This window comes from Amblyomma mixtum, chromosome 9 (assembly GCF_055824585.1).
Source record: "Amblyomma mixtum isolate Tamu chromosome 9, ASM5582458v1, whole genome shotgun sequence".
NCBI classification, from domain to species: domain Eukaryota; kingdom Metazoa; phylum Arthropoda; class Arachnida; order Ixodida; family Ixodidae; genus Amblyomma; species Amblyomma mixtum.
The window spans coordinates 83,636,304-83,660,887 of record NC_143020.1 but is presented as its reverse complement, the minus strand read 5'-3'; the positions used below and the strand labels follow the sequence as shown (position 1 = coordinate 83,660,887).

The 24,584-nt window shown below is 45.4% G+C and overlaps 2 protein-coding genes across 3 annotated transcripts in view; one reads left to right on the top strand and one right to left on the bottom strand.

Annotated features, from left to right (window-relative positions):
- The window catches only part of LOC149329920 (estradiol 17-beta-dehydrogenase 2-like), a 73,956-nt gene that overhangs the window by 22,992 nt on the left and 26,380 nt on the right, over nt 1-24,584 (top strand). Inside the window, exon 1 of one of the 2 annotated variants that reach the window (XM_089560656.1) lies at nt 19,289-19,418. The exons of the other annotated variant lie outside the window; for it this stretch is intronic. The gene's annotated coding sequence lies outside the window, so the exon portion shown is untranslated. Of the gene's footprint in view, nt 1-19,288; nt 19,419-24,584 lie in introns of those variants that run through there. 2 annotated transcript variants of the gene reach the window in all.
- Nucleotides 384-24,197, bottom strand: LOC149329921 (retinol dehydrogenase 16-like). Its single transcript, XM_089560661.1, has 5 exons — nt 23,726-24,197; nt 10,547-10,753; nt 7,875-8,057; nt 4,836-4,968; nt 384-2,665 (listed from the first exon to the last, which is right to left on the bottom strand). Exons 1-5 carry the CDS (start codon nt 23,928-23,930, stop codon nt 2,335-2,337), a joined length of 1,059 nt encoding a protein of 352 aa, XP_089416787.1. The 5' UTR covers nt 23,931-24,197; the 3' UTR covers nt 384-2,334.

Sequence of the window (24,584 nt, the reverse complement as noted above, 5' to 3'; positions counted from 1 at the left end):
GATTTGCGTGGTCGCAGCGGAGCACCAGAGCAAGATGACCAGCGTGGCAGGCTTCTAGTTCCGAATAGCCCGTGCCGGGCGTGCGCTCCGAGCACGCGCTGTCCATCTTTATTTTCTTCTATCGCGGGAACGCCGATCTCCGCGCTTGCGCTTTATAGCGTCGCCGGGCGCTATAAGTATGCAATGCCGATCATACTTACCTCATTGTGTTACTAATTAAATTTTTTTTGCATTCAGTGGCAGTGAATACCCAGTTCCGTGTGAATACGTACTCGACATGCACATTTTGAACAATTTATTTCACTCATTTATCACAGCACAAAATTGTGTACCAGCGCATTCAGAGATTTTTTATTCTTAGATCGAAATACACAAGTAAAAACGCAGCATTCTACCCGTAGGCATAAAAAAAGTTACCTAGAAACACTCATTTTCTTCGCAAAAAACTTAATAAAAAAGCGAATGGCCTCCTTAGACGAACCTCTTGCTGTTATACATGGATATCTGAGGGTATTTGTTTCCTGTTGACGGAGACCGGAGAAGCTTGGCGTCGCGTCGGCGTCTAATTTCGAAGAAAAGTTGCTTCGGAGAATGGTCGTGCATAAGAGCATCACGGACTTCAACGATATCGTTTGTGTGAGCAGCGACGAATACCATGAGAACGCTGCCTTCATAAAGGTTAGAATAACTACGGATCGAGTTGGCAATTCTGTGGCAAATATTTGTGTCAATCTAGTACCCCTCCCAGCAATTCAGATGGAATCGCAAGTGTTTCGGCAACATGTTCAGAAATGTCTTTAGATTACTTCGGACAAAAAATACAAGACTGCAGAAACAGAGCACGGTTCGTTACCCGCCTTTTGGTTGCGCTACATTTCAACTGCTACCAGTTCACCGATTAGCTCAGATGTCAGTGCTTTTGATATGTTCTCACGCCTGCTGCATGTTGAATAAGAATAGAGACTCAGTAGTCTTGCTTATCGCGAACGGCCTTTTTTGCTCCCATGTTGCTGGTTAATGATATCAACCTAGCAACTTTTTTTAGTACAACCTTAACTTTATCACACGTAGCGAGTCAATAGTTCCATTTAAACTTTCCAAAATGCCTAAAAGGTATAAAATGCTATGTTTCTATCTCGAACATACAACTACATATACATGCCATAAAAATTTCCTCACACACAATGCAAGTCAGTAGTAATCAAAAGTTTCGGTCTCAAATATATATTTAAAGATGCATGCCATACACAGTTCCTTATATACAGCCCAAGTGTGTAGTATTCACAACATCTGAATAGCATATACCGCTACAAGCGCAAGCGAAGTATCCCCTTCAATAAAAACAATCTGATTTCTACACTAACGACCTTGGCACATGTATTGTTACTGAAAGTAATCGTATTAAATTCAGTAGGCACTTTGGCACAGTGGACGGCATTGTCAGCAAATATACGTAACCAATGGCCACATTGCTTTGTCTTTCAGCAAGCCATCAACACTGCGTGAAATGCATGCTATAGCCGGTTTATACTAAAAAAATAAATCGATTTTTTTGCTCTACGGGTCACTCAGTCGACAGCTCATTTTCTAAAACATTCGCCTCCGTTCGTTAGCACTGCCTCCCAGTGGTTTTACTGACTCGCCAAATTCACTGCAGTATGCCTTTGGCTTTCGGCATTCAGGAGGCTTTAGATATTTTTCCGAACTTCCCCGTACCACCCTTACCAGCCTTGCAGCTCCACGCTGTGACTGGCAGCAGCGAACTTCAAAGAGGCTTATTCTCGCAATTAACTACATGAAAATTTCTCTTCACAAGCCATTTCAGACCGCTTCATTCAACCATCTCCAACGGCAAAGGTCACGGCAGGAGAACGTCCATCCCAACTAAGTTACGTGTCTTCTTGGTAGCGTGTATACGGATGGCTTCTGCAGCGCGTCTACCGTTTCATACACAGCTTTCAACCCTGCAAACTAGTAAATGAAGCAGGTCATCCATCCTGAAGCAGCCTCGATTCGAGGTCACGGCTGATAATAGGGAAAGTTGGTCTCATATCTCCACAAACTAAATGGCATAAAAATTAAACAATATGAGAACTTCACACAATGATTCGTGCCTGCCCTAGATTTGCACTTCACGATGTTCACATTTGAAAAAGTGAGTATACAGTTTGTTTTTTGCATTCGCAACGGGCAGTTCATTCCGCGGAGGTGCTTGCGGCCAGAAGTCGCAGCTGAGAAGTCTTTCACACTATGCCTCCGAAATCCTGGCAGGAACGCCACTTATTACGAACTGCTACCACACAGGCAAGTTGGTCTCACAGTCAGCACTTTGCTCTACTTCACAAACTGCACTGCCGCCCTGAAAAGGGTGAAGAAAACGTCCAGAACTTCATCCGGGAAGAGCTTGACGAAGAGCAGACAGAACTTGTCCTGTAGAGTCATGGCCCTATAGCAGGGTCGTGGTCTACTGTCCGTCACGGCGAGACTCATCTGGTCGACCACTTCCATGGGATTATCGCGAGTGATGAGGTCGAAAATTCCGCCCGTGAATTTGGCCCAGCGGCCGAGACTGTCCTCGGGAATCAGGTCCCTTGCCTCGTCGGGCAAGCGCTTGAGGTCCGCCTCGATGTATCTGGGGCAGCCAATGTTCTCAATCATGTTGGTCCTGCGAAATTAACGAAAAAATATGAGGTACTTCAGGAGAAGTTACAAATTATGAAGAGGAAGTGTTTATTTATATGACTAGCCTTCTTTTTTGCCTTTTTATGGCTACAGCTGACCGAGCCAAAAAGAATGCGAGCTTAGAATTCCCTGTATCTGCGAAATAGAAAAAACACTTGCTTTCTCTTTACTGCTATAAAATTATAATCGTGCTCACCTACGTGCGAATACAGACGAAAAATTACATCATTCAAGCATACAGGCTCAAAAACCAACAAAAAATGTTCATACATACCCAGGCATAAACAAAATGGTGAAAACAAATGATAGCAGCACACATAATGAAAACAAATAAATGAAGTTAAAATAGCAGTGGGTGCTACTATGATCCTTCTTGCTAGCGTCACAAGGGAGAATTTCTTGTCGCTCAGATATACCAAACTAAGTGCAGGAATCGTGCAGCTTTGACTATCTACTGGGTAAGTTGCTCTCACCGTCTAGCTATCACAGCGCTATGTTTTGAGCAGAGAACTGCAAACAGAGCCGTAACGATATGACTGCGTCTGTTCCACTTTCTTCGGTGGTTTCTATCTTGAAACAAATAACTAGCACCTCCAACATCTGAATTCCATACCGTTAAAAAGAAGCTATGGATTTGACGTTCAAACTGGTTTTAAAAATCAGTAGGTATTCAAGTGTAGATCAACCTCCACGATCAAACAAGCTGAATCTGTCAGGTTAGTTTTCTTGAAGGGCTACAAATTATAATAATCCAGAAGAATGGCTTGAGGGGCCAGTTAGTGCATGATGAAATGAACGCTGGCGTAACAAGGACACTAACAAGAAGGGACACCACGTGCGCACATACCAACTGTTTATTGTACGGAAAGGTGGCATATTTAAACATGCAGCTCAAGCATGAGGCTCATCGCATTATCGCTCTGAATCCAACACGTGGAAAAGAAGCAGCAACGTCAGGAAAAACAGACAAACCCCTAACCCCTACACAGATTTTGATGAAAGACATAAGAGGAGGCCATCTCTTAGCAAAAGCAGTGTCAAACAATCGTAGCAATGTGGTGTCCCTTTCTTGTTAGTATCCTTGTTGCGCTAGCGTTCATTTCATCAAATTATAATAAATATATCATTTTATTCTGCATCTACTGGCTTCTATAACTTAGTATGACAGTGTAAGTCAGAACTTCGAAGCTTTACTTGAAGCACGAAAACAACTTTCCTTCCATCGAGGCGCCGTCACGCTAGTAGATTTTTCGCTCTTGGTGGAAGCCAGGAGGTGGCGCCTGCAGTTAAAACCTTCCTGAGTCTTTTGCTCAAACTCTGTATGGTTCACTTGCCTCTAGCGCTAGTCGTGGTCTGCTCCTCACTAAGGTAGTTCTGGGCCTGGGTATCCGGTAACACAAACTGCAACACTTCTTTCATGGAGTTGGACCGCAGCGGTGGACTAGTGGTCTGAGCATCCGCCTCGCATGAGGGAGGTGCAGGGTTCGATCCGCAGTGCCGCCGGTAGCCACTGATGTTACAATGGGTACAAGCTTTTTCCTGCCTGTTGCTCGGCTTCATTAGGGTGAAATGCTTGGGAAATGGGTCTTTGACCCCACCTTGAATAGAAGAAGCAACCTTGTGCCATGGCGCTCTTTGGCCAGAGGTGCCCTTGAGCCATAAAAATTCATCATCATCATCCTTCGTGTAATCCTATGCAGTTCCATACTTACCAATGAAGACTGCTAAATTTAAAACGTTCATTCGCACTGCCCACCCTAACCTCGTAGGATGGTGTACTACCTGGTCTATGCAAATATTTGCATGGTGGGTGCAACACCAACCAACACCAGATGTCTCTGGTTCTGCGTTTGCGCCTTCATCACACGAATTCGCTATCTTATCTATCACCCGAAAGAGCACACATCTTCATATAATAAAAGCTGGAAACTACTTAATAAATCAGTGCATTCGGCATAGATACTATTTATCAATACGCTTGAGCGCCAGCACGCGAAATTGCAGTTTTGCTTTGTACCACACTCCGTATAAATTTTCCTTAAGCCCCTCTCCTAAGCCTAAGGTAACAGGTGTCAGGTGTATTACACGAGTAGCTCGCCCTCCGTCTCTTTAAATTATGGAGCGGAGTATAAGTATTCCCAAATAGAGCTTACCTATAAGCAGTGGGTTCCACGGCAGCAACATCCACGCCGGCCTCCCCGCATTCCCTTCGGAGTCCGTCGACTAGCGAGAGTATGGCGTGCTTACTCATGCAGTACACTGTAGTTCCAGGTATGGTTACCCTGCCTGCATATAGGAAGAAAATAAAATTACTTAGTTTCAAAGTGTCCCACCGTGAAATGTTCGCTTTCACTGATCTTTTATGAAGAAGCAGTGAAGTGGGGTGCCTCCTGGTATTCTCCTCTTGTTCACAGAGCAGAGTAAACCTGGAGAACGTCGGCTCGTACAATTGGAGGGACTGTAAAAGTTATATAATGCAGGAGATACCAGTTGTAATGCAGGAGCCCAGTTGTAACGACTAGATTGATCCCAACCATCGAACTTAAATTGAAATACTTCACCACAGCAGGTCTCGAAAAACAGACCGCATCTCTGGGATACAAAGAACAGTCATTCATGAAGCTTCTTTTACGACGACAATTGTATAAGGAGCCACAGGCCGCACCGCAGCAAACCGCACTTTTTTTGCTGCAAACTACATGTTCGTAATCTAATAACTTTCTTTGTTATTTCGCATTCTGCCTAATCAAGATAAGGTTGTCCTGGAAGCTATGCCTTTATTCTGTCACCAAACATGCCCGGTATGGCAGCGAGGGTTTGATGTCCCGAGGCTGCAAGTCAGCCATGAGAAACGCCATAATAGAGGCCTCCGGATTTTGAACACGAGAGGTTCATTAGTGTCCACTGACATGAGAAAACACACGGGTGTTTTCGCATTTAACTTCAATCGAAATGCTTTTGCCCTCCTGTGATTGCAACACCCTAACCCCCTACTTCGAGCTCAGTAGCTGAACGTCATAGCAAGAAAACCACAGCGACGGGAGCAAAAATTCTATGTGGCATTTCAAGGATGGTACGTTGAAAAATGGACAAAATGGACAATGGACAAAAATGGACAACTTCAAACCAACTGCCGCAGCTGCACTAACGCGGTTCCGCATTTTATCAGGAATGTACGCAGAAATATTACTGTAAATGTTTACACCACGGCATGGTTTTGAGCGAATCAGTACAGTAGTTATTTATTAAATTTTTCATTCGTTCACAGATGCCGCTAATCCCATCCGGAATTACTACAGGAAGGGCAAATTAATCTTCACAGGTACCTATAACACATTGAAATAGGCCAGGTTTTGCAACTTGTTAGTGTTATTTGTGCGTTTTAGAGCAGTTAATAACAGCACAGTGAAGCGTAAAAAGAAACAATGAGTTATAAAATATACATATTCACATTACTTGCACATTTCTGGAAAAAAGCGTCCTAGACAAAACTCGTAATGAGGAAGAAAAACAAAAACAACATTGGCGATTTATAAGGATGTTGTCTGTAAGTTGTTCATAAGCAGTGAAAGAAACTTATCATTTGAAGGGCTGTTAAGAGCTGAAAGATCGCGGCTTTTACATTTTCTCTTTGACCTGGTGGAAAATATGAAAATTTGGAGCAATCTCGTTAAAGTAGTTAGTTGTTCGAATGGAAACCTAGATAACGACAGCTAAGGTTGTTACAATTGCAAAAAAAGGTGAAAGAACCATCCGTCTAGCTAGTCTTTGCCACTGAATAATGCGTTATCGCTGTCGTTAATGTTAAAAGTAAGCCGCCGCGGTAGCTCAGTTGTTATGGCGTTCGGCTGCTGTCCCGAAAGACCTGTGTTCTGTCCCGGCCGCGGCGGTCGAATTTTCATGAAAACGAAATTCTAGAAGCCAGTGTACTGCGCGATGTCAGTGCACGGTAAAGAACCTTAGGTCGTCGAAATTTCCAGAGCCTCTCACTACGGCGTCGCTCATAGCCTGAGTCGCTTTGGGACGTTAACCCCCCAAAACCATAAAACGTGTTAAAAGTAAAGATGAATTGCCGCCTTTTCTCGAGCCAGTAGCAACGCTCATGAGCTCGAGCTAGTTGTCTTCCAAGACTGGCTAAGGCCATACGGCTGGTTCCGCTTCTGGTTTGTTTGGTTTGTTTTGTTGGGGTTTAACGTCCCAAAGCGACTGAGGCTATGAGAGACGCCGTAGTGAAGGGCTCCGGAAATTTCGACCACCTGGGGTTCTTTAACGTGCACTGACATCGCACAGCACACGTGCGTCTAGAATTTCGCCTTCAAGAAATTCAGCCGCCGCGGCCGGGATCGAACACGCGTCTTTAGGGTCAGCAGCCGAGCGCCATAACCACTGAGGCACCACGGCGGGGCAGGTTCCGCTTCTCTCCCTGCGTTAAATAACATAGGTTATATACCACATTTTCACGCAATAAACCACAAATTCGTATGACCAGCACCTCCCGAATATCAACACCAAGGTAGCCAACAAAAAAGACCGTCGTGTAACCCATATACTTAGGAGAAGGAAGTATGACTAGGAAATTTTATAACTGCACAGATTAGTACTGCTTCCTGGTCGGATGAACTCAATTTCAGGAAGCTCGATGTAGCGCTTGATTTAATAATCTCAGTTATCGCTATCTCAGCTCTCATCCAAGGCTTCCTCAGCGCTGTAAAAGATTCACCACAAAGCTGTTGCTAGTTGCGCACATCTTGAAGCTTTTGCGCACCATTTTGGCTGGGATAGTCTTTTACGCATTTATCACGCCTTGAAGAAACAGTACTTTGTGTCATGGCCTACGAACGCGTTCGGTCCGATGAGGACGTCGAGTCCGTCATCTATTCAGCGGCTTTGCTGGCCGCTCGCTGGGACGATGTGCGTCGATGACAATCGAGATAGCGAACGCTCTGTGACGCCAAGCACTGCAGCGAAAACAACGCCACTCCCCCTCCTCCCCCCCCCCCCCCGGAATCCAAATAAAAACAATACCGTAAAAATCCGACTCAACTTTTTTTATTTGTTTTTTTTTTTTAATTTTGGTGCTGTAGCGTACACGCTCAAGTAGGTGCCTTTGTAATGTCTAACAATACAACGTTCTCCGCTTGTCGCCCTCATAAGGTACTAATAGCAAGCCTATAGAGTTTAGGCATACTCACAAAGACCGCTTGTCACGATGACTAGACGTCCCCTGGATTTCTTGAGCAGAGGGAGGAATGTCTTAGCGACCCGCACATGGCCGAACACGTTCACTTCGAAGATTTTCTTGACTCTTTCCATGGAGTTCCACTCGACCAGGCCCATCCCTGTGACCCCGGCATTGGCCAGCACTGCCCATAGATCTGGGAGCCAGGGCGGAAAATTCAAGCTCGGTATGTCGAAGACGAATCCAAGGAGAGTACGAGCGGTATAGAGATATCACAACATGTCTGCTAGAACTTAGTGGCATATGGAGCTGCAATATATGGGACTTTGTCTAAAGTGATCCACATTCACGCCACTTTCATGTTATACGTAGCTGGAAGTCACCACGTTCACCTCCTGCTTAATAATGCTATGCAAGTAGCCACAAACCACAAGGGCAAAGTTGTCCTAGTATTTTCTTTTACGCAGACGCCTTGGTGAATCTATCATAATCTGCACAGATACTTTGTCTTGCATCCTGTGGGAAAAACATGGTGCTTTGAACGAAAAGCGAGGCCCCATTTGCGGTGAATGTATCAAATTTAGATGCCTCATTTTTTTCGAGTTGTGCACGACAGTACAACCGCAGGCAAAATAGTAAGAAGAAATTAATTTTCTCGTGATATTTTCTCAACTCACACGTGAAAATTGAATTGCTGCTTAATTATAAACTTCAGCAACTAGTCTACTGCGTCTTCATTCCCGTGCGAGCCAGGTAGCCAGGTGCTTCAAATTAAAGCATGTCGACTCATTAGCACCGAGCCGAAGGAATTTTCTTGTTATCTCACCTTAAAACGGTTTCCAATCTCTTTGCGCTCACGTACAAGCAAGTGTTCAAGTTATGCCCAGCTAAATACTTTGTTTAACACCTGTGTGCGACGGACAGCATAAGGCACCAACCTATTTTGTATAATTTTGTCGTATAAGTTACATATATTTCATAAACCTTTGTAGACAGTCCAGATTTGTATATTTCTGCAGGGGGTACATTTAAAAACAGGATTCTCGGAATTAGCGAGCTACCACACAAAGCATATGGCAACAGCAGGCAAAAATCGCTTAGTAAAGGCAAGACGACAACAACACAAGCATAGGCGCTGGAGTCTATGAAACGTTTGACTGCTAAACAAAGAGACGGTATAAAAATGCGCTACTAAAGAAAACGGAGCTAACGGAACAAAAAAAAGAACGAAGAAAGAATGAAACGAATAAATAAAGCAAAAAACCGAAGTAGTGAATTAAAAATTACGATATACGCTTACTTGAACGTCGACGTCATACTTCGCGAAAAGAATGCAAACCCTGAAAACGCTGAACATTAAGCAATGCTCTTGGGAAGCCTGCTTGACTGTGCGGAAGTGCAGAAGTTCATTCATTACAGAAGGATCGTCTGACGTCAAGTTAGCGCTCAGTTTCTTAATGGCTTGCTGTTCATAGATTCGTTATGCGCGCATGCCTCTGTCTATCAGCATTGCCTCTGTGCCCTTCTGGCGTTTACTGAGATAGCAATAAGCTGGCCATGAGCCTGGCCTGCGACGATTATAAAGCGCAGTTTGCAAGATTCTAATGTTGCCACACCTCCAGTGTGCTATAGTACCCATTATATAGGTTTCTTTTCGGACATATTTTACACGGTCAGAAGAACAAACATGTCTATATTCGGTGACTTCCTTTGCCGTTTTGTGCCTCTTGACCATCACCGTCATTTTCTGCTCGGCCGTCATGAAGGAATCAGCCCTCTAAGAGTTTGCCTAGGTAAATTGGACCAGTATGGCAATTAGCCTATCTCAAGCGCCACATGCTACCTGAACGTATTACAGACAGCACACTCGAACGACCTTGTCACTATTTCTCCAGCAAACTTTCAGAGGTAGTTCGATGCAAGTTCTAATAACTTCTAATAACTTGCAATAACTTCTAATAACTTCTAATAACTTGCAATAACTTCTAATAACTTGCAATAACTTCTAATAACTTCTAATAACTTCTAATAACTTCTAACTTGTAGTAACATGCAATAACTTGCAGTCACATGCAATAACTTGCAATAACTTGCAATAACTTGCAATAACTTGCAGTAACATGCAATAACTTGCAGTAACTTGCAGTAACTTGCAGTAACTTGCAGTAACTTGCAATAACTTGCAGTAACTTGCAATAACTTGCAATAACTTGCAAATAATTTCTAATAAATTGCAATAACTTGCAATAATTTCTAATAAGTTGCAATAATTTCTAATAACTTGCAATAATTTCTAATAACTTAAGCAATAATTTCTATTAACTTAAGCAATAACTTCTAATAGCTTCCAAATAACTTCTAATAGCTTCCAAATAACTTCTAATAGCTTCCAAATAACTTCTAATAGCTTCCAAATAACTTCTAATGGCTTCCAAATAACTTCTAATGGCTTCCAAATAACTTCTAATAGCTTCCAAATAACTTCTAATAGCTTCCAAATAACTTCTAATGGCTTCCAAATAACTTCTAATGGCTCCCAAATAACTTCTAATGGCTCCCAAATAACTTCTAATGGCTCCCAAATAACTTCTAATGGCTCCCAAATAACTTCTAATAGCTTCCAAATGACTTCTAATAGCTTTCAGATGACTTCCAATAATGCACCGTTTGGGAAGAGTGACCCACCATTTGATCCAAGGCTTCTCTTCACTTCATCAAGAGCCTTGGAGACTTGGTCGTCGCTGGTTATGTCCAACTGGAGGACATGTATGTTGGCTCGCATGGCCAACTCCTTGGCGCCGTCGCTGGCAGCGTCCAGACAGCCAGCGAACACCGTGAAGCCATCCTGAGCGAACCGCTTCGCTGCGTGATGGCCAAAGCCTGTGTCGCAGCCTGCGATTCACAGAGTTAATAACTGAAATTATGCATTAAGCGTGGCGTGAGATGTGACATACAGATGCAACCAGACCGAGAAGAACGTTGTTTCCGAACTAAAGAGCCATTTTTATATTTACTTCCGGATCGAACTTATGACGATAAATTAAAACTATCAATCACGAAATACATACTGAAGTCCTTTAATAAGTGAACCCGCTATAATCTAGCACTATAAACGAATTTTCATTGTATGTAGACAGTTTCAAATATCCCTTTGTTTCTACGGGTGACAGCCGAATGAAACAAACTAAACACAGGTATCATGACAGTTGTAGAATACAGACCGAACGCCTTGCAACAGCAAGCTACCCTTTACAGTTACTAAATTCCGTGGCAGGCTTGATTACTAATTTCCGTGGCACAGACAGCGTCTGTCTGTGTGTTATCTTCCTTTAGTCCTTGTTTTTTTCGCGCTGTTGTTCTTGAACTTGATAATCAAGAAGCACCGTGAACATGACGTCCCTGTTGCATCCAGCAGCAAGCGGAAAAAAGTTGTAATGTCATCCATGCTAAATCAGCCATCGTGACGAAAAAGTCGCACAACGCTCATGAGTGGTCGTAGTTCCCTCGGCTCCGAACAAACTTCCCGCACTTCGATCAAAAGTGAACAACCCTGCGGCGCCCTTTGGGTGTCGACAGAGCCTCTCTCTGTTCATTACGTCCCCTGTGCCGGTGTCATGCGGGAAAACGTATATCGGAGAAAGCTGACAGGTGTATTAACATACGACATAAAGAACAGGAAAAAAATATCGGCAATGCAGCAATCACAGGGAATCTCGCCAAGGTTTGCAAGAAATGTGACCGCATCAAAGATACCGCTGATAGTAACTGTATTCCTGACCTCAAACGTTGCGTCATCATAGGCAGATGACGAGATAGACTATCTAAGGAAATCACAGAAGCAGTGGAGAGTTACTGTGCAGATGATCAATACGTAAACACACCTATCTGTTTTTCAAAGAAAGAGCTTGCATTCCTGGGCGCCGCAGCGAATGCTTAGGCCTTTCTTTCCCTGTACCCGTTTATCGTTCTTTTTTCAGTGGCCTCTTAGTTTTAAATAGCTTTTAACCTTCCTTTTTTTTTGTCCTTTACACCGCAGTCATGGCCCTATATACCATACGTTTTTATCGCCTTTAGCCTCTATCTGCATTACGAGTTCCCACGAAGGGAAATAAGGCCCAAACTTATCCACTACCAGTTCTGCGATGCAACCAGTCTGTGTGTTCGCAGTTAAGTTTTTTCGCATTTTTTTCTTTACCTAATGTTCTGTCGTTATCGTGTTGAGTCTCGAGTAAATAAATGCGGTATGTAGTGGGCGACCTTCCTTACAAAGGTGCATTCTCAAACAAAAGGCTCTCGAGTCTAATCTGAACTGCCATCTCATGCCCACCACAACACCCGGAATTTTCAGCACGTCTGTTACATAGCCTACTCTATTTTTCTTTCAGCTCATTATCTTGGTAAGCCATCTGTTTTTACCTCCTAATTTTATTCAATCCTCCGTCAGGTCGAGGCGGGTCTCAACCTTGTCTCAGTTGATGGCGATTTTCGATAAGCAGAAAACCGAGACGTCGACGTGGAAGTATGCGAGGCCGTATAGATGAGGGTCAAATCAGAGAAGCGAGCGCTTTCACTGAGTGCCTGTTCTCTCCTCAGTTCCGACTGAGCCAGCCTGACCCTAGCCCGCTTAGATTCAGTTATTATGCGAAGCATACTAGCCGCACAACCGAGCTCTTCCTTGTTGCGCCGCGCGCGGCCGCGTAGCTACCACTTGACCTACATCGGCGTACCACGTGATATGACGTCACAATAGCTGTGAAAGCTGGGGCTGAACTCGTGCGCTCGCTTGCGGTCGCGCAGCCTCCACCGGCGGCCTAACTCCCGCTCCTTCCGCTAGGGGCGATGACGTCACAACAGCTGTGAAAGCTGGGGCTCAACTCGTGCGCTCGCTTGCGGACGCGCAGCCTCCGCCGGCGGTATGCTTCGCATCCTAGGCTTAACCATAAGCTAAGCCAGGCCATTTTTGGTATGGTTGTGGTGATAATTCATTTTTACGGCGTAAGGGCAACTTTGACCAAAGAGCGCCATGACGAAAGGTGTTTTAGACACTGAAGGTGGGATTCAAGACAGATTTCCAAACATTTCTCCTCAACGAAGCCGAGTGCCAGGCCAGGGAAATGCTTGTACCCTTTGTGTCATCTGTGGCACTGGGGATCAAACTCCGCACCTTCCGCAAGTGAAGTTATTCAAATACTTCTCATTTGTGTCCCTTTAAGATCAGCGATTAGTTTGCCATTGAGCTTCTCTGCATTACACAAAGACTCGACTCTTGTGGCGACATCCACTCGAACACAGTATCCTATCGCATACAGAACAGCAACAGGGAAGCAGGTTTTACCAAACATCGTTAAGTAAACACAGCGTGTAAGAAGTTTCTTTACAGATTCACGTATTCGCTTCGTTAACACGACGATTTCATGCTCACTTACCAAGTAAGGCCATAATCTGCACACAGCCGCGAGAATTTACTCTCAACCTGGTTAAAAGAGCACCATTTTTACATGCCTGCCTCACAGATCCATCTTCACGCTTGTCATCACCGTCGTTGACGGTCTCAACAACTCTGAAGTCACCAGGTGATGCGACTGAGTTCTGATCCGCGGTCACTTGCCAATTGATTGTAAGCACTGCTTTCCCAAGCAGACCCAAGACGGGCGATACAGCATCGAAGCAAATAAGCGTGCGCTATCAGTGATTTGCGAAAAATGGCAATCGTAGACATAACCAATTTCAGCATGCTGTCTTTACCAAAAGCTAACAGGTTACGGAGTTGGTTTCCTCTACTTCTGTAATCCCTTAAAGGGACACTGAGGAGAAATTGAAGTTGGCTTGTATCGACAGAATACCAGCTCCTGATTACAAAAACGCCACTCATACTGACAACAAAGCTCTTGTAACGTAGAAAAGAGCAAGAACCAAAATACAGGTATCGCCGCCACAGGCCAAACTCGCAAGTACAAGCGTCATGACGTCATATAACAAAACAGTGTTGCTGGAACCAATGGTTCTAGCAACGCTAGGAAACGAGAAGCACAAATCACTGAGGCGCAGCCAATGCATGCGCAAATCTCCTTGACGTCGCCAGATGGCGCCACGTGCCGGGCAGCTACGCGCTCGCCTGAAGCATCGGGACCAATCAGCGCCTGCTCGCCGGCGTTAGGCGGGCTCCCGGTATTCCGCTAGCGGTATCAAGGTACACGGTATGCTAAAGGTGTCTATTTGCGAGAACTTCGTTGACGACTTCGAGAACGAGATCCATCGTAACGCTCGCAAAACGCCGGTGCAAACGTAAGCGAAGCGACTGTAGCGACGGCCGCAATAGCCGATAGATGCCTTCAACGTGCGGCCGGCGGTAGCTTTCTTTTCGGCTGCTGCTAGGCCGCACTGCTGGCAGCCAGAAATCACGGAGTCTGCATCACGTCATGTTTCACGTCACTTAGTCCTCTGTCGTCATAGCCGAATCCCAAGTTTGAATCACAGCGGCGGGAAAAACCTTTTCAACTTCGAATCCAAATTTCTTAGAAATAAATGCATTTTTCGCTGCCGGCCAAGTGGCAACAAAGCCATGACATGCCGAACTATCGGATTTTGCTATAAAAAATATATTAATAGTGCTCTCCTCAGTGTCCCTTTAAAGAACCATTGAGGACAAAGCGAAGTTCGCCTGCATCTTGAGACTACGACATTCTAACTACAGAGGTACCACTCTCACCCAAAACGGAGCTTTCATAAACTATAAAAGACCAAAAAGGTAATTACAGGTGCCCACCATCATCGGCTAATTTCTAAGTACACTACCTGTGTCGACACGGAATTTTTAGCCCGAATCCCGCAGGATGCTTTACAGCCATTTGCTACAGAACGGCATTGACCAGCCTTCCTTGATGTAAACGTCACGAGTTTGAGTTCTAGTGGCGGGAGAATTTTTAGAACCTATTGCCTAAGCCAAAAATTCGTCCTTTGCTGCCGTACAAGCGTCAAATACTCAGAAAGAGAGAGAGAGTCAATTTTTCCTCAGAATATGATTCAGTAAAGTTGACCTCTGTAACACTACGCAACCAGCACAGTAAATCGGCCCAATATTGGAAATGTGTTGGCAAAGTACAGTCCTACTAAGCACCAGAATGAAACCAGCCATTTGCATTATTAGGCCCATTACCTGTGCTGCTTGAGTAAGCACTGCATCCATGTTCGTTAAAGGGAACTCTTTCCCCCACCTTTCGGGACCTTTTGTTTTTAGAGATAATGTAAAAAGGCCATGGTATATAGCTGAGAAGTAAACACCATTGCATTGCTATTTTTGATGAAGAAGGCATATCGCCTATGTGATGAAGGAGTGGCTATTTTTATCTTGACATTTTTTGAGGTTGGCGCGAAAACCATGTTGCTATGTTATGTTTTTTTTTGTACATATAATCGCAACACTTCGAGCATTGGCGCTCCGGGTTTATTCATAATCGTGTATGTTGAACATCATATTTGCAAGATTCGGACGCGATTTACCCATGTCCACGCACTGAGCAATCATGATAGCGAATGCGGTGACAAGACCTGAACCTATCTCACTTGAAGAGGTACACACACACAAAGGACCACCGATAAGACCAAGAAAAAAGAATCTTTCTAGAACGGTGCATGCTATCTGAAGACGGTCGGTATTGTACTTTTAAAACTACGTGCACCGAGCAACTTGGGAGAAACTAAGATAAATAATATTAGGCCCCGTTGGTGATGAGCGCCGAGACGAGAAAATGAAAACCATAGTGCTATACCATGATAAAAAAGCGGGGCAGTTTTTCTACTATAACTCAAACAAAAGTGTCCCAAACTAATCCTGCAATGTATATAGACAATACGTTAGTGGTTTATATTTTGCCCAAATAACGCTGACCAAGCAGAGCGAATACATTCATGCCAGTATATATCGAAGCTGGATATTTTGAATTGATGGCTATATCAAACACGCAGAATATCTCCTTAAAAATCTTGTGCGAAAGTATGTGTTCTGTGGCATCCAATCGAAACAATTTCTCCTGTCGTGCGGGAAAAAAATCAGGGATAAAAATGAGCTATGCAAGCCTTTTTTCTTATTTATGTTGCAGCGGATAGCTTTTCTGATTACTGACGAATTCGCCGAACTGTCTACGTGATCCTGAACGGCAAGATGTTACCAAGACAATAATACCAAAACACGTCATCAATAAGAAACACTACTGAAACTAAACCACACAGCACTATCGTTACGGTGCGCTTAAGTTAAGAAATTAGCGATATGAAGAATTCCCCTTCTACAAAAAGAAACCGAATGCTCGAGATCTCCTTAAGGTTATCGCAAGCAAGCGGGAAGTAGGAATATTTTTACGCGAAGGTAACACCTTTCTACGCGCTACTCCAAAAGGTGAGACAGCATTTGCATAAGGTCATTACGAGGACGCCGAAAAGCGAATTCGTTCCCACCACTCCCCTGCACTGCATAATGATTCAGTAAACCGAAAAAGTTACCGCACTTTTGCTGACTCCGTCCTCGAACTGATTCGTCCTAAACGCTGAGCTTGGTCACGCATGATACCTGGTCCGAAGGCGCCGAACGCGGGGCGTGAGGTTATCGAGCGCTCGGTCGGTGAAGGCTAGCTCTTCACCAATGGCCGCGAAATGAGCACGCCGGCTGCCGGGAGGCAAGGTTCCCGCCACCACGCAGCCAGCTCCCACTCTTCCGTAGATGGTATCACGACCAGACCGCTAGGGGCGAGCGGCGGCCGATGGAGCCGATACGGTCGGGCAGTCGAGGCTGCATTTGCCGGCGACGCAAGGAACGAATGCAGAGTCTACAGCTCGGCAGGCATGGACGCGATATGACGCGAACAAAGTGGATGTGACGTTAGAGCATTTTATTCTCTTCACTGGCCGCATTTGTTTTTCACTGCCGGACTGTCCGGGACTACTTGCGGACTCGAGTCTGGTATTTGTTTTTCTCGGGCAGCCCGAAAGCTCCGCCCACCTGCCTGTGTCGCCATAGCAACGCGTTCGTTTTTCGCCTATGGCAGTCCGCGGGCTACTTGGGGCTGCGGGGAAGGCAGCAGACAACCGCTGCGCGCCGCGCTGGCAGCCATATTGAGTTAGACTGTGTGCATTTTGCGTACTTTTCGTGTTCCTGGAGGACGATATCATGCGTTAAACCTTCACATGAGCTCCTAAGACTTTTTGTGCTTGCATCTTGATTTATTTTCTTGAAATCCACCGCACACGGACGCGCATTCGCAGCTAGCGCGTATTGTTTGCTCGTGTCTTCAAGAGGTTCTTGTTCGCTTGTTTTGCGACATGCTGTCTGCGCGCTTACCTGAAAGCATGGCAGGTGAACCACTCGTACACTGGAGCTGTTATAGCGCTTGCCGTCAACATTTTTGCGAAAGCTTTCGTCTATCTGCCTATCCGCAACGAGTTGGGCTACTTTGTGCAAACTCCGGCGCGAGCAGTAGCGGTGAGCATACCTCCGAAGCTGAGTTCTGTAATGCACCTGCGCTAAGCTGACAGTACGGTCTTCAAATCGACTCAGTATCATGATCGAGCGCAGGGCGCTGCTTCGGCGTCGTGGTGGCCATGGCTTGCGTCGTCTGCTAGCAGATGACAGCCTCCTGGTGCGGTAACTGAGGGGGAGCCCAGCTCTGGCGGCGAGTCCGCAAGCAGCCTATGGCAAGTAGGTCATGTGACCATGACGCTTTTCCTGTCAGCGCGGAAGCCGAGACCTGTCAGCCAGTAGTCCGGGACTGAAAAAACAATCTTGAGCGCCCGTTCGAGGGTTGGGCCGCGGCGCCGTCGTCGATGTAACAGAGCCAAACCATAAATAAATAAAAACAAACTTTGCCGCGACTGGGATTCGAATCCGCGGCGCTGCGACAGATCAGCCTCGCTGGACACAGCGCGAGAGCATAGGCTATCGCCACATTTTTTTTACTTATTGTATTAAAATCAATCTCGCTTAGCTACCATATGCTTTACGTACACACGCACTATTCCGCGATGCACACACATTTTCGTGTCTTCGTACACTGCACTCAACCAACACTTCAAAATTGGGGGAGACAGACAAATGTGTCAAGAATCGGCAGCTATTCAGGCCTCCGGTCTTGCATAGCATAAACCCCCCGCACTAAGGCGCACGGTCCACTGAACAGAGACTCGATGAACGAGGTGGTTCTGAGTGTCGATCCGCCATGCGACTCTTCTACAGGCTAAAAAGTCTAATAGCAGTAACAGATCACGCGGAATCTCGGAGTCTGTCAGGACAGGAAAAACCTTGTAGTGCACGGCGATATCTCAGTGACCTTTTCGATTGTCCGCTGTAGTATGTCCCAGAAAAACGTTGCATCACCGCACCACACAAAGCAATGATTGATCGTCTCTGGTTGGCCGCCGATCACGCCTCGTGTTGAACTGCAACAGACTCTTGCGCTGTGCATTGCACATCTTCATCTACTAATACTGCTATCGAACCAATATCGTTGCCAGACATGCCGCCGGCACAGCAAAGAAAGACAGTGAGCCTGCGGAGCCTGAGACACCTACAGAGCTGAGCTCAAATTTCGCATTAGGGAGTATCGTAATCGTCATTCTTTCGTTTTATCGCACGCGAAACCTTATGTTCTGGGTCATGCTTAAGCCTGGAATTATGTAACGCTTGCGAAACGGATTTGCTCACAAAAAAAAAACGAAGCACTTTTAAATTTCTTTCTTCCTTTGTCATTTTGAAAATTGCAAAAAAGAAAGCACAGCGGAAGTAGTAGCCTTTTGATCGGTGTAGGAAACCTGGAGACCACAAAAAGAAAAACAAAATTGGATGCAAGGCAACAGGAGCAGTAAAATCCATAGAAGGTGAGTTTTTAGCTTCGTATAAAAAAAAAGCTGCTGGTTTTGCTGGTTGCAGGCATTTTATCAGGAACGCCCAAAACAATTAACAAGAAAACTGCAAAGAAAACATGAAACCATCAAAGTTTCTATCCCTGCATTGGTCTTAAGTGTTCAGCATTTTTCAGACACCATTTTTCTTACGTAATGAGCAAAAACAACACTGGTATAAGAGGGGGTCAGGGCTCACGCGTCGTGTATATGCCACGTTCGACAGCCCAAGTATTACTCGATAAATTTCAGAGCTTTCTTCACAATTGTTTGATCCAAACAGCCCCGACATGCGTGAATGCGGCTGAAGAATACCAGCACCAAAAGCCAACTCGATACGCCTGTGTTCGATACAAGTGAACCAAGGAAAAGCAAGCATATATAACAGCAGACAAGCATCGTGCAATTCTGGACAGTACCTGTGACTGCGGCTGATAAAAACCGGAACTGCTGTGCGACAACTGCCGTAGTATTCATTGCAACGAAATACGCCAGCTGTACCAGTCAGTTAGCGCAGTCTATTTTCAAACTCATTTATATGACACGTGCAGGGTTTCAAGCACACCCTCATTACGTCACCGGATCGGATTCCGAGGCCTCCGCAACTATGAGGCTACGCCGATAGAGCAGCAGTCCGACAACACGGCTCGCAACTAGCTCCGTTGAGGTGTGTACAAGCATTTATACTTTTCATAACAATTTTGTGCAAAGACTTAACTAGAGCGACAAGTTAGAAGGAATGGATTCCCGATAACGGCTCTGAAACGAAAATGTAAGGCCAACATTTTGGCGTCATCGTCTCAGCGGTCCATACAATCGGCTGCTTTTAAACGGGAGGCTGTGGTATGAAACTGTGTTTGTTGCAAACAATTTCCCTAACATTTTCTGTTATAGTTTAGGACGAGCTTTATGCCATTGCTCAGGCAGTAATTTGTGATGTTATCTTTGTAGTTATTGGTAAAGTTATATCTATTAGTATACCGTATATATGCGGCTAAGGGCCACCCTCGTGTATGGACCACTCGTCCAACCTTACAAGCTGATAATCTTGAATATATATATATATATATATATATATATATATATATATATATATATATATATATATATATATATATATATATATATATATATATATATATATATATATATATATATCGACTGCAATCAGCTGCAATCACGTCACGTTCCCTGAAGAGCCGCCAGATGATGACAACTGCCTGCTTCTGACATTACTGTCATTTTCGAGCATGCAACCCTGTGTTGCTGTGTGCCATCTGTGAAGGTCTTAAACTTTTGTCCGCGCATTTAGACATTCTTTTCATTTGTGCTGCATTATGAACTGTCCGCTTCACCAGACCGCCACAGGTGACAGTTTCGGATGGGGAAATAAGACTTAACCGCGTAAAGTGCAGCTTTCAAGCTTCGAGGTGTCGCATGCACCGAACTACTGGGAAATCAAGCAGCCGGCTGCAACTTCGGCGTCGACAAGTGCATGAACCACTCACGTGGCCAGAAGAAAAACCTCGCCGCCACAAACAAAAGCAGGAAGACATTCCGCGGAACGAAGTACTATGCGTTAGATAAAGGGAGAACTATGCGCTAGATATAGCCCTAAACTGTAATAGGGAATAAAGTAGTTTCCCCAGAATACAGCTTGAAAATCATCCTGAAAAATGCTGCACCCGCCAAAATTTCGATAAATAAAAGGTATATTTGTTGAACGCAACGGTGTTGTAGTCGTTGGAGCATCGGCCTCGTTTCCGGAAAATGAGAGATTCGATCCCCGGTGCCTATGTGTAGAGACCGGTTTTAAATTGGTACACGTTTTTCGCTGGCCTGGTGCTAGGTTTTCCGGGGTGAAAAGCCAGGACCATTAATATCATCAATATCACCATTAATATAAGCACATTCTTATCACGCTTAGTTCGTAAATTTACTATAACCTTCGAAGATGCTGCTTCTTCACAGTATTACTTATTTTGTTAGACAGTTCATTAGTCAAGAAAAACAGGCATTCATACTCCGCACTGAAAAAAACCGTGCAACTTTAAGCAAATTGGGTTTATCCATGTTTTAGCGAAATTAGCTAATTTTAATGGCATGTTACTGTAACTTGGTAAATGCTGTACTACTATCTGCCAACATAGCAGGCCTAGTGTCACGAGTAGCTACCAGCCATTCACAGTGATTGGTCGTTGGTACTAAAATTTGGTTCTTTCTGTAATTTGCGTTCGTATTTTCGCATTCTACACACAGTGCCTTCTAGTCATTGTCATGGGAACAATACCTTAACACGCTTTGCCTCTACGGCAAATATTCTGCAGCGCACGTTACACGGAAAAAGCTTGCGTCCTCTACCTTAAATAGGGTAAAAAAAGATCACTGACATCGCTGACACATTTGAATTGCTTCGTTTTCGCCCTGCCCCACCTGCTAAGCCTCAAGCCGGGGGGGAAGGGGGGCTGGTTTTGTTATCTATAGCTGTGCAGTCTTAGCCCGGTATGAAGACAGCCAAACACGTCAGCTTTTATTCGCAATCGATAAAGCCATGTCGATATGTTATCCTTTTGGAACACAGCGCTGCCAGACAACGGATGAGAAAGACGGCACACAGAACACACACAATGCGCTTTGTTATCGATACGTTATTCAGTGAAGATTCACTTCCTAAGCTTAGCAAGAAATTAGACTAGTTTATGAGTTAGAGAATAAAAGTCTGATTACGCTTTCGTTAAGTGCTGGCAAAGTTACTTGTATGCGGTTGATCGGCAAGCCTGATGTCTAGTCTGTGTGCCACGGGAGCAACTGCTCAACTGAGCTGCACAAGAAATGACCACGTGGGAAGCCGTACTGCGTAATATGATGCCAGTAATTAAACCCAGGGCGTTACTAAACTGTGTTGACGATACAATTTGTCAAGCAAGTGACGACGCAAAACCCGGTAGGAGCAAAAGCAACGTTCTTTAATTAGTCACCTCTCTGGCAATCCCGACAAACTAATTGGTATTTTCAGGGCACTAAACCAACCATGGCATTCGAGAATCCCTAGGAACACTACATTCCCACGTCCCATGTGCAACGTGCGTGATCCTTCTCAGACAAGTGCCCCCCCCCCCCCCCCCCCTTGTTAGATAAACCGGAAAAACTTGCATGCACCACAGATTCTAGCGTTTCCACTGAGCAGATAAAATAGAGGGGACGACATATATACCTTTGAACCCCTTTAAGTCCTCTAGAGTCTTAAGAACATTTGTTTCCTAACATGCAATACACCATGCTTCAAGGAATTAATGTATGCTAGCCTTGCGTACGTCGACTTCAAAAGAAAGGTGCCTGGTAGAGTGCAATTCCATTCATAGTGCAAACGGCTGCTTTTCCCAGGATAGTATATGGACCGCGTGACCGGCAACGCTGCGCTGCACGTGTCGAAGCAGCGCTGTTAGCACGCGCGTTCTCTGTATACTTTGGAATGCAATAGTACTTTGGAATGCAATAGAGCGCTACATCTGAGGACGCTGCTAATCGCCTGATCAAAGAGACCCTGCTGAAGCATCGACATATCGATCCCCACAAAAGAGGAGCTCTAATGGCAAAACCTATGCCACTCGCCGTACGAACGTGATGGAAAAGCTGGTCCCGGTGGAAGTCGTGGAGGCATATTGCACCGCGTTGCCTGTTATCGAATAGCGCCAGGCTATATGTTCCCTACAGTCCGGCGCAGTCTGTACAAATAGACAGTGTGCGTACGCGCAGGCGCGTTTCTCGACACATGCCGCGCCAGCGTATAGCGCAGCCCTGCGCTCTGCAGCTGTTTTCTTGGTCTGTTTGGTTTTTCTGACTGATCGTCTTTATAACCTGCCTTCGCGTCAGCTGTTTACGCCACAGTTTCAATACGTTCCCTTCTCATCTGCCCCCGTTCTCTAACGAAAGTGCAACGAAGGTGTTTAGCCAGTAAAGCAATCTCTGTAGATGTCTTGCTTTTACGATTTTGAACTGCTGCCATCGAGTGGCAGAGCAAACCACCACAAATTTAGCATTCGTTCCACATTGGGCACTAAATCGAGCTTTCCTTCTAAGCAATGTTACATAATTGCGCATCCAGCACTGAACAATATAAAATCTCCCGCCGCGGTGGCTCACTGATTATGGCGCTCGGCTACTGGCCCGAAAGACGCGGGTTCGATCCCGGCCGCGGGGACCGAATTTCGATGGAGGCGAAATTCAAGAGGCCCGTGTCCTGTGCGATGTCAGCGCACGTTGAAGAACCCCAGGTGGTCGAAATTTCCAGAGCACTTCACTACGGCGTCCCTCATAGCTCGAGTTGCTTTGGGAAGTTAAACCCCAAAAAACTAAACCAATATAAAGTCTTGGCGTCAACACGAGGAAGTTTGTAAGGGGCCCAAAGCGCGAGTGTGGACTCAGCCGTAAACGTGCGCTGCATTTAAATAAATGAGATGTGCAAACTTGCCTGCTGCGTTATCGTACTTGCTTCCAATAAAACGTGCCTAATGGTAATGATCGGAGCATCGCGTCTCGGCTTGAGCGTGCGCCAGTACAAATAATCGGGAGCCTTTTGTTCACTCAGTGATATTGCAACTTCTAACTTGTCTGTAAGTGCTTCTTGAACACTGAAAAATTAGCGGTGCTGACTATTTCGAGGCGTTCACAAGTTAAGAAGTTGCCGTGCTCATAGCACGCTACCTGAATTATCATCTATCGCGCTCGTGAGCTTCCTATAATATCCATGTCGTTCCGTTAGTTTTAGACGCTAATCAGGATTCCATGCAAATCCAAGGCTTAAGAGCGAGAAATAATACTGCTGTCAGTTACGCAAGGTATCCAGAACGACAAGCTCTCAGGAGAATGTCCCGTGAAGTACAAATTAGTTTGGTGGCTGCAGTAATTCACTGAACTTTTTCTGACGCCCTTCTAGTGCAAAGGATTGACAATGGGCTCCAAAAGGCTACTCACCGGTCACCAGCACTGCTTTGCCTTCGGTCGAGACAGCTTTCCTCAGCGTCTTGCTCCATATGAAGCAGGCCAGCCCATAGCTGCCCACTAGCGTCAATATCCAGGTGCCCAGGAAAGCGGCAGCTTCGCTCAGCACTGGAACGCGCAGACACAGGAGCCGCACCGGGAGCAGCAAAGCAGCACAGATGAGCAGTGCAGCCTGCATGGTTAACGCAGCCGGTGGATAGTCCTCGTTTGGGGGCTGCTTGCCCAGCTGAAGAACGGGTGCTGCCACTTGTGCACCCTTCCTACGACAGCGAAAGTCTTGGGCCGTGCTTCGGCATATAGGAAAACGTCAAGGCTTCCATTGAGAGGGTAGCAACCCCGGAGAAGGTGGGCGGACTCCAGTAAGAAGAACAACGGCGAAGAGGGAGGGAGAGCGCTGACGTTTACCAGAAAGAGCGAAAGTGGAGAAGTAACCCAAGCGATCGACCTTGGCGTTCAACGGGTGCTCTGCACAAGCAGCCTGCTCGATAGAATGCGTGCCAGACAGAGAAAAGAAGGGAACGCCAAAGTGGCTGTTCTCTGAGTGGGGGGGGGAGGCGGTTGTTGATTTGCAGCGTTGATAGTAAACAAGACGGTCGGATTAAGAATTTGGGGGAAAGAGCGTTAGAGAGCGAGAAGAGAATGAAGAAGACAGAAGGTTTTCTTGTAGATAAGGGCAGAGGCGAACGCACGGCGTAGCCCTTCCTGTTTGCCTTGGTCCAGTGTGTCGATATCTACGACAGATTTATCTGTCTGGAGCGCTCGCAATCTGCTCGCATAAGAGCTCGGACGCGCAAGGCTAAGGCTCAAGTGTCAGCATCTTTGATACTAGTGG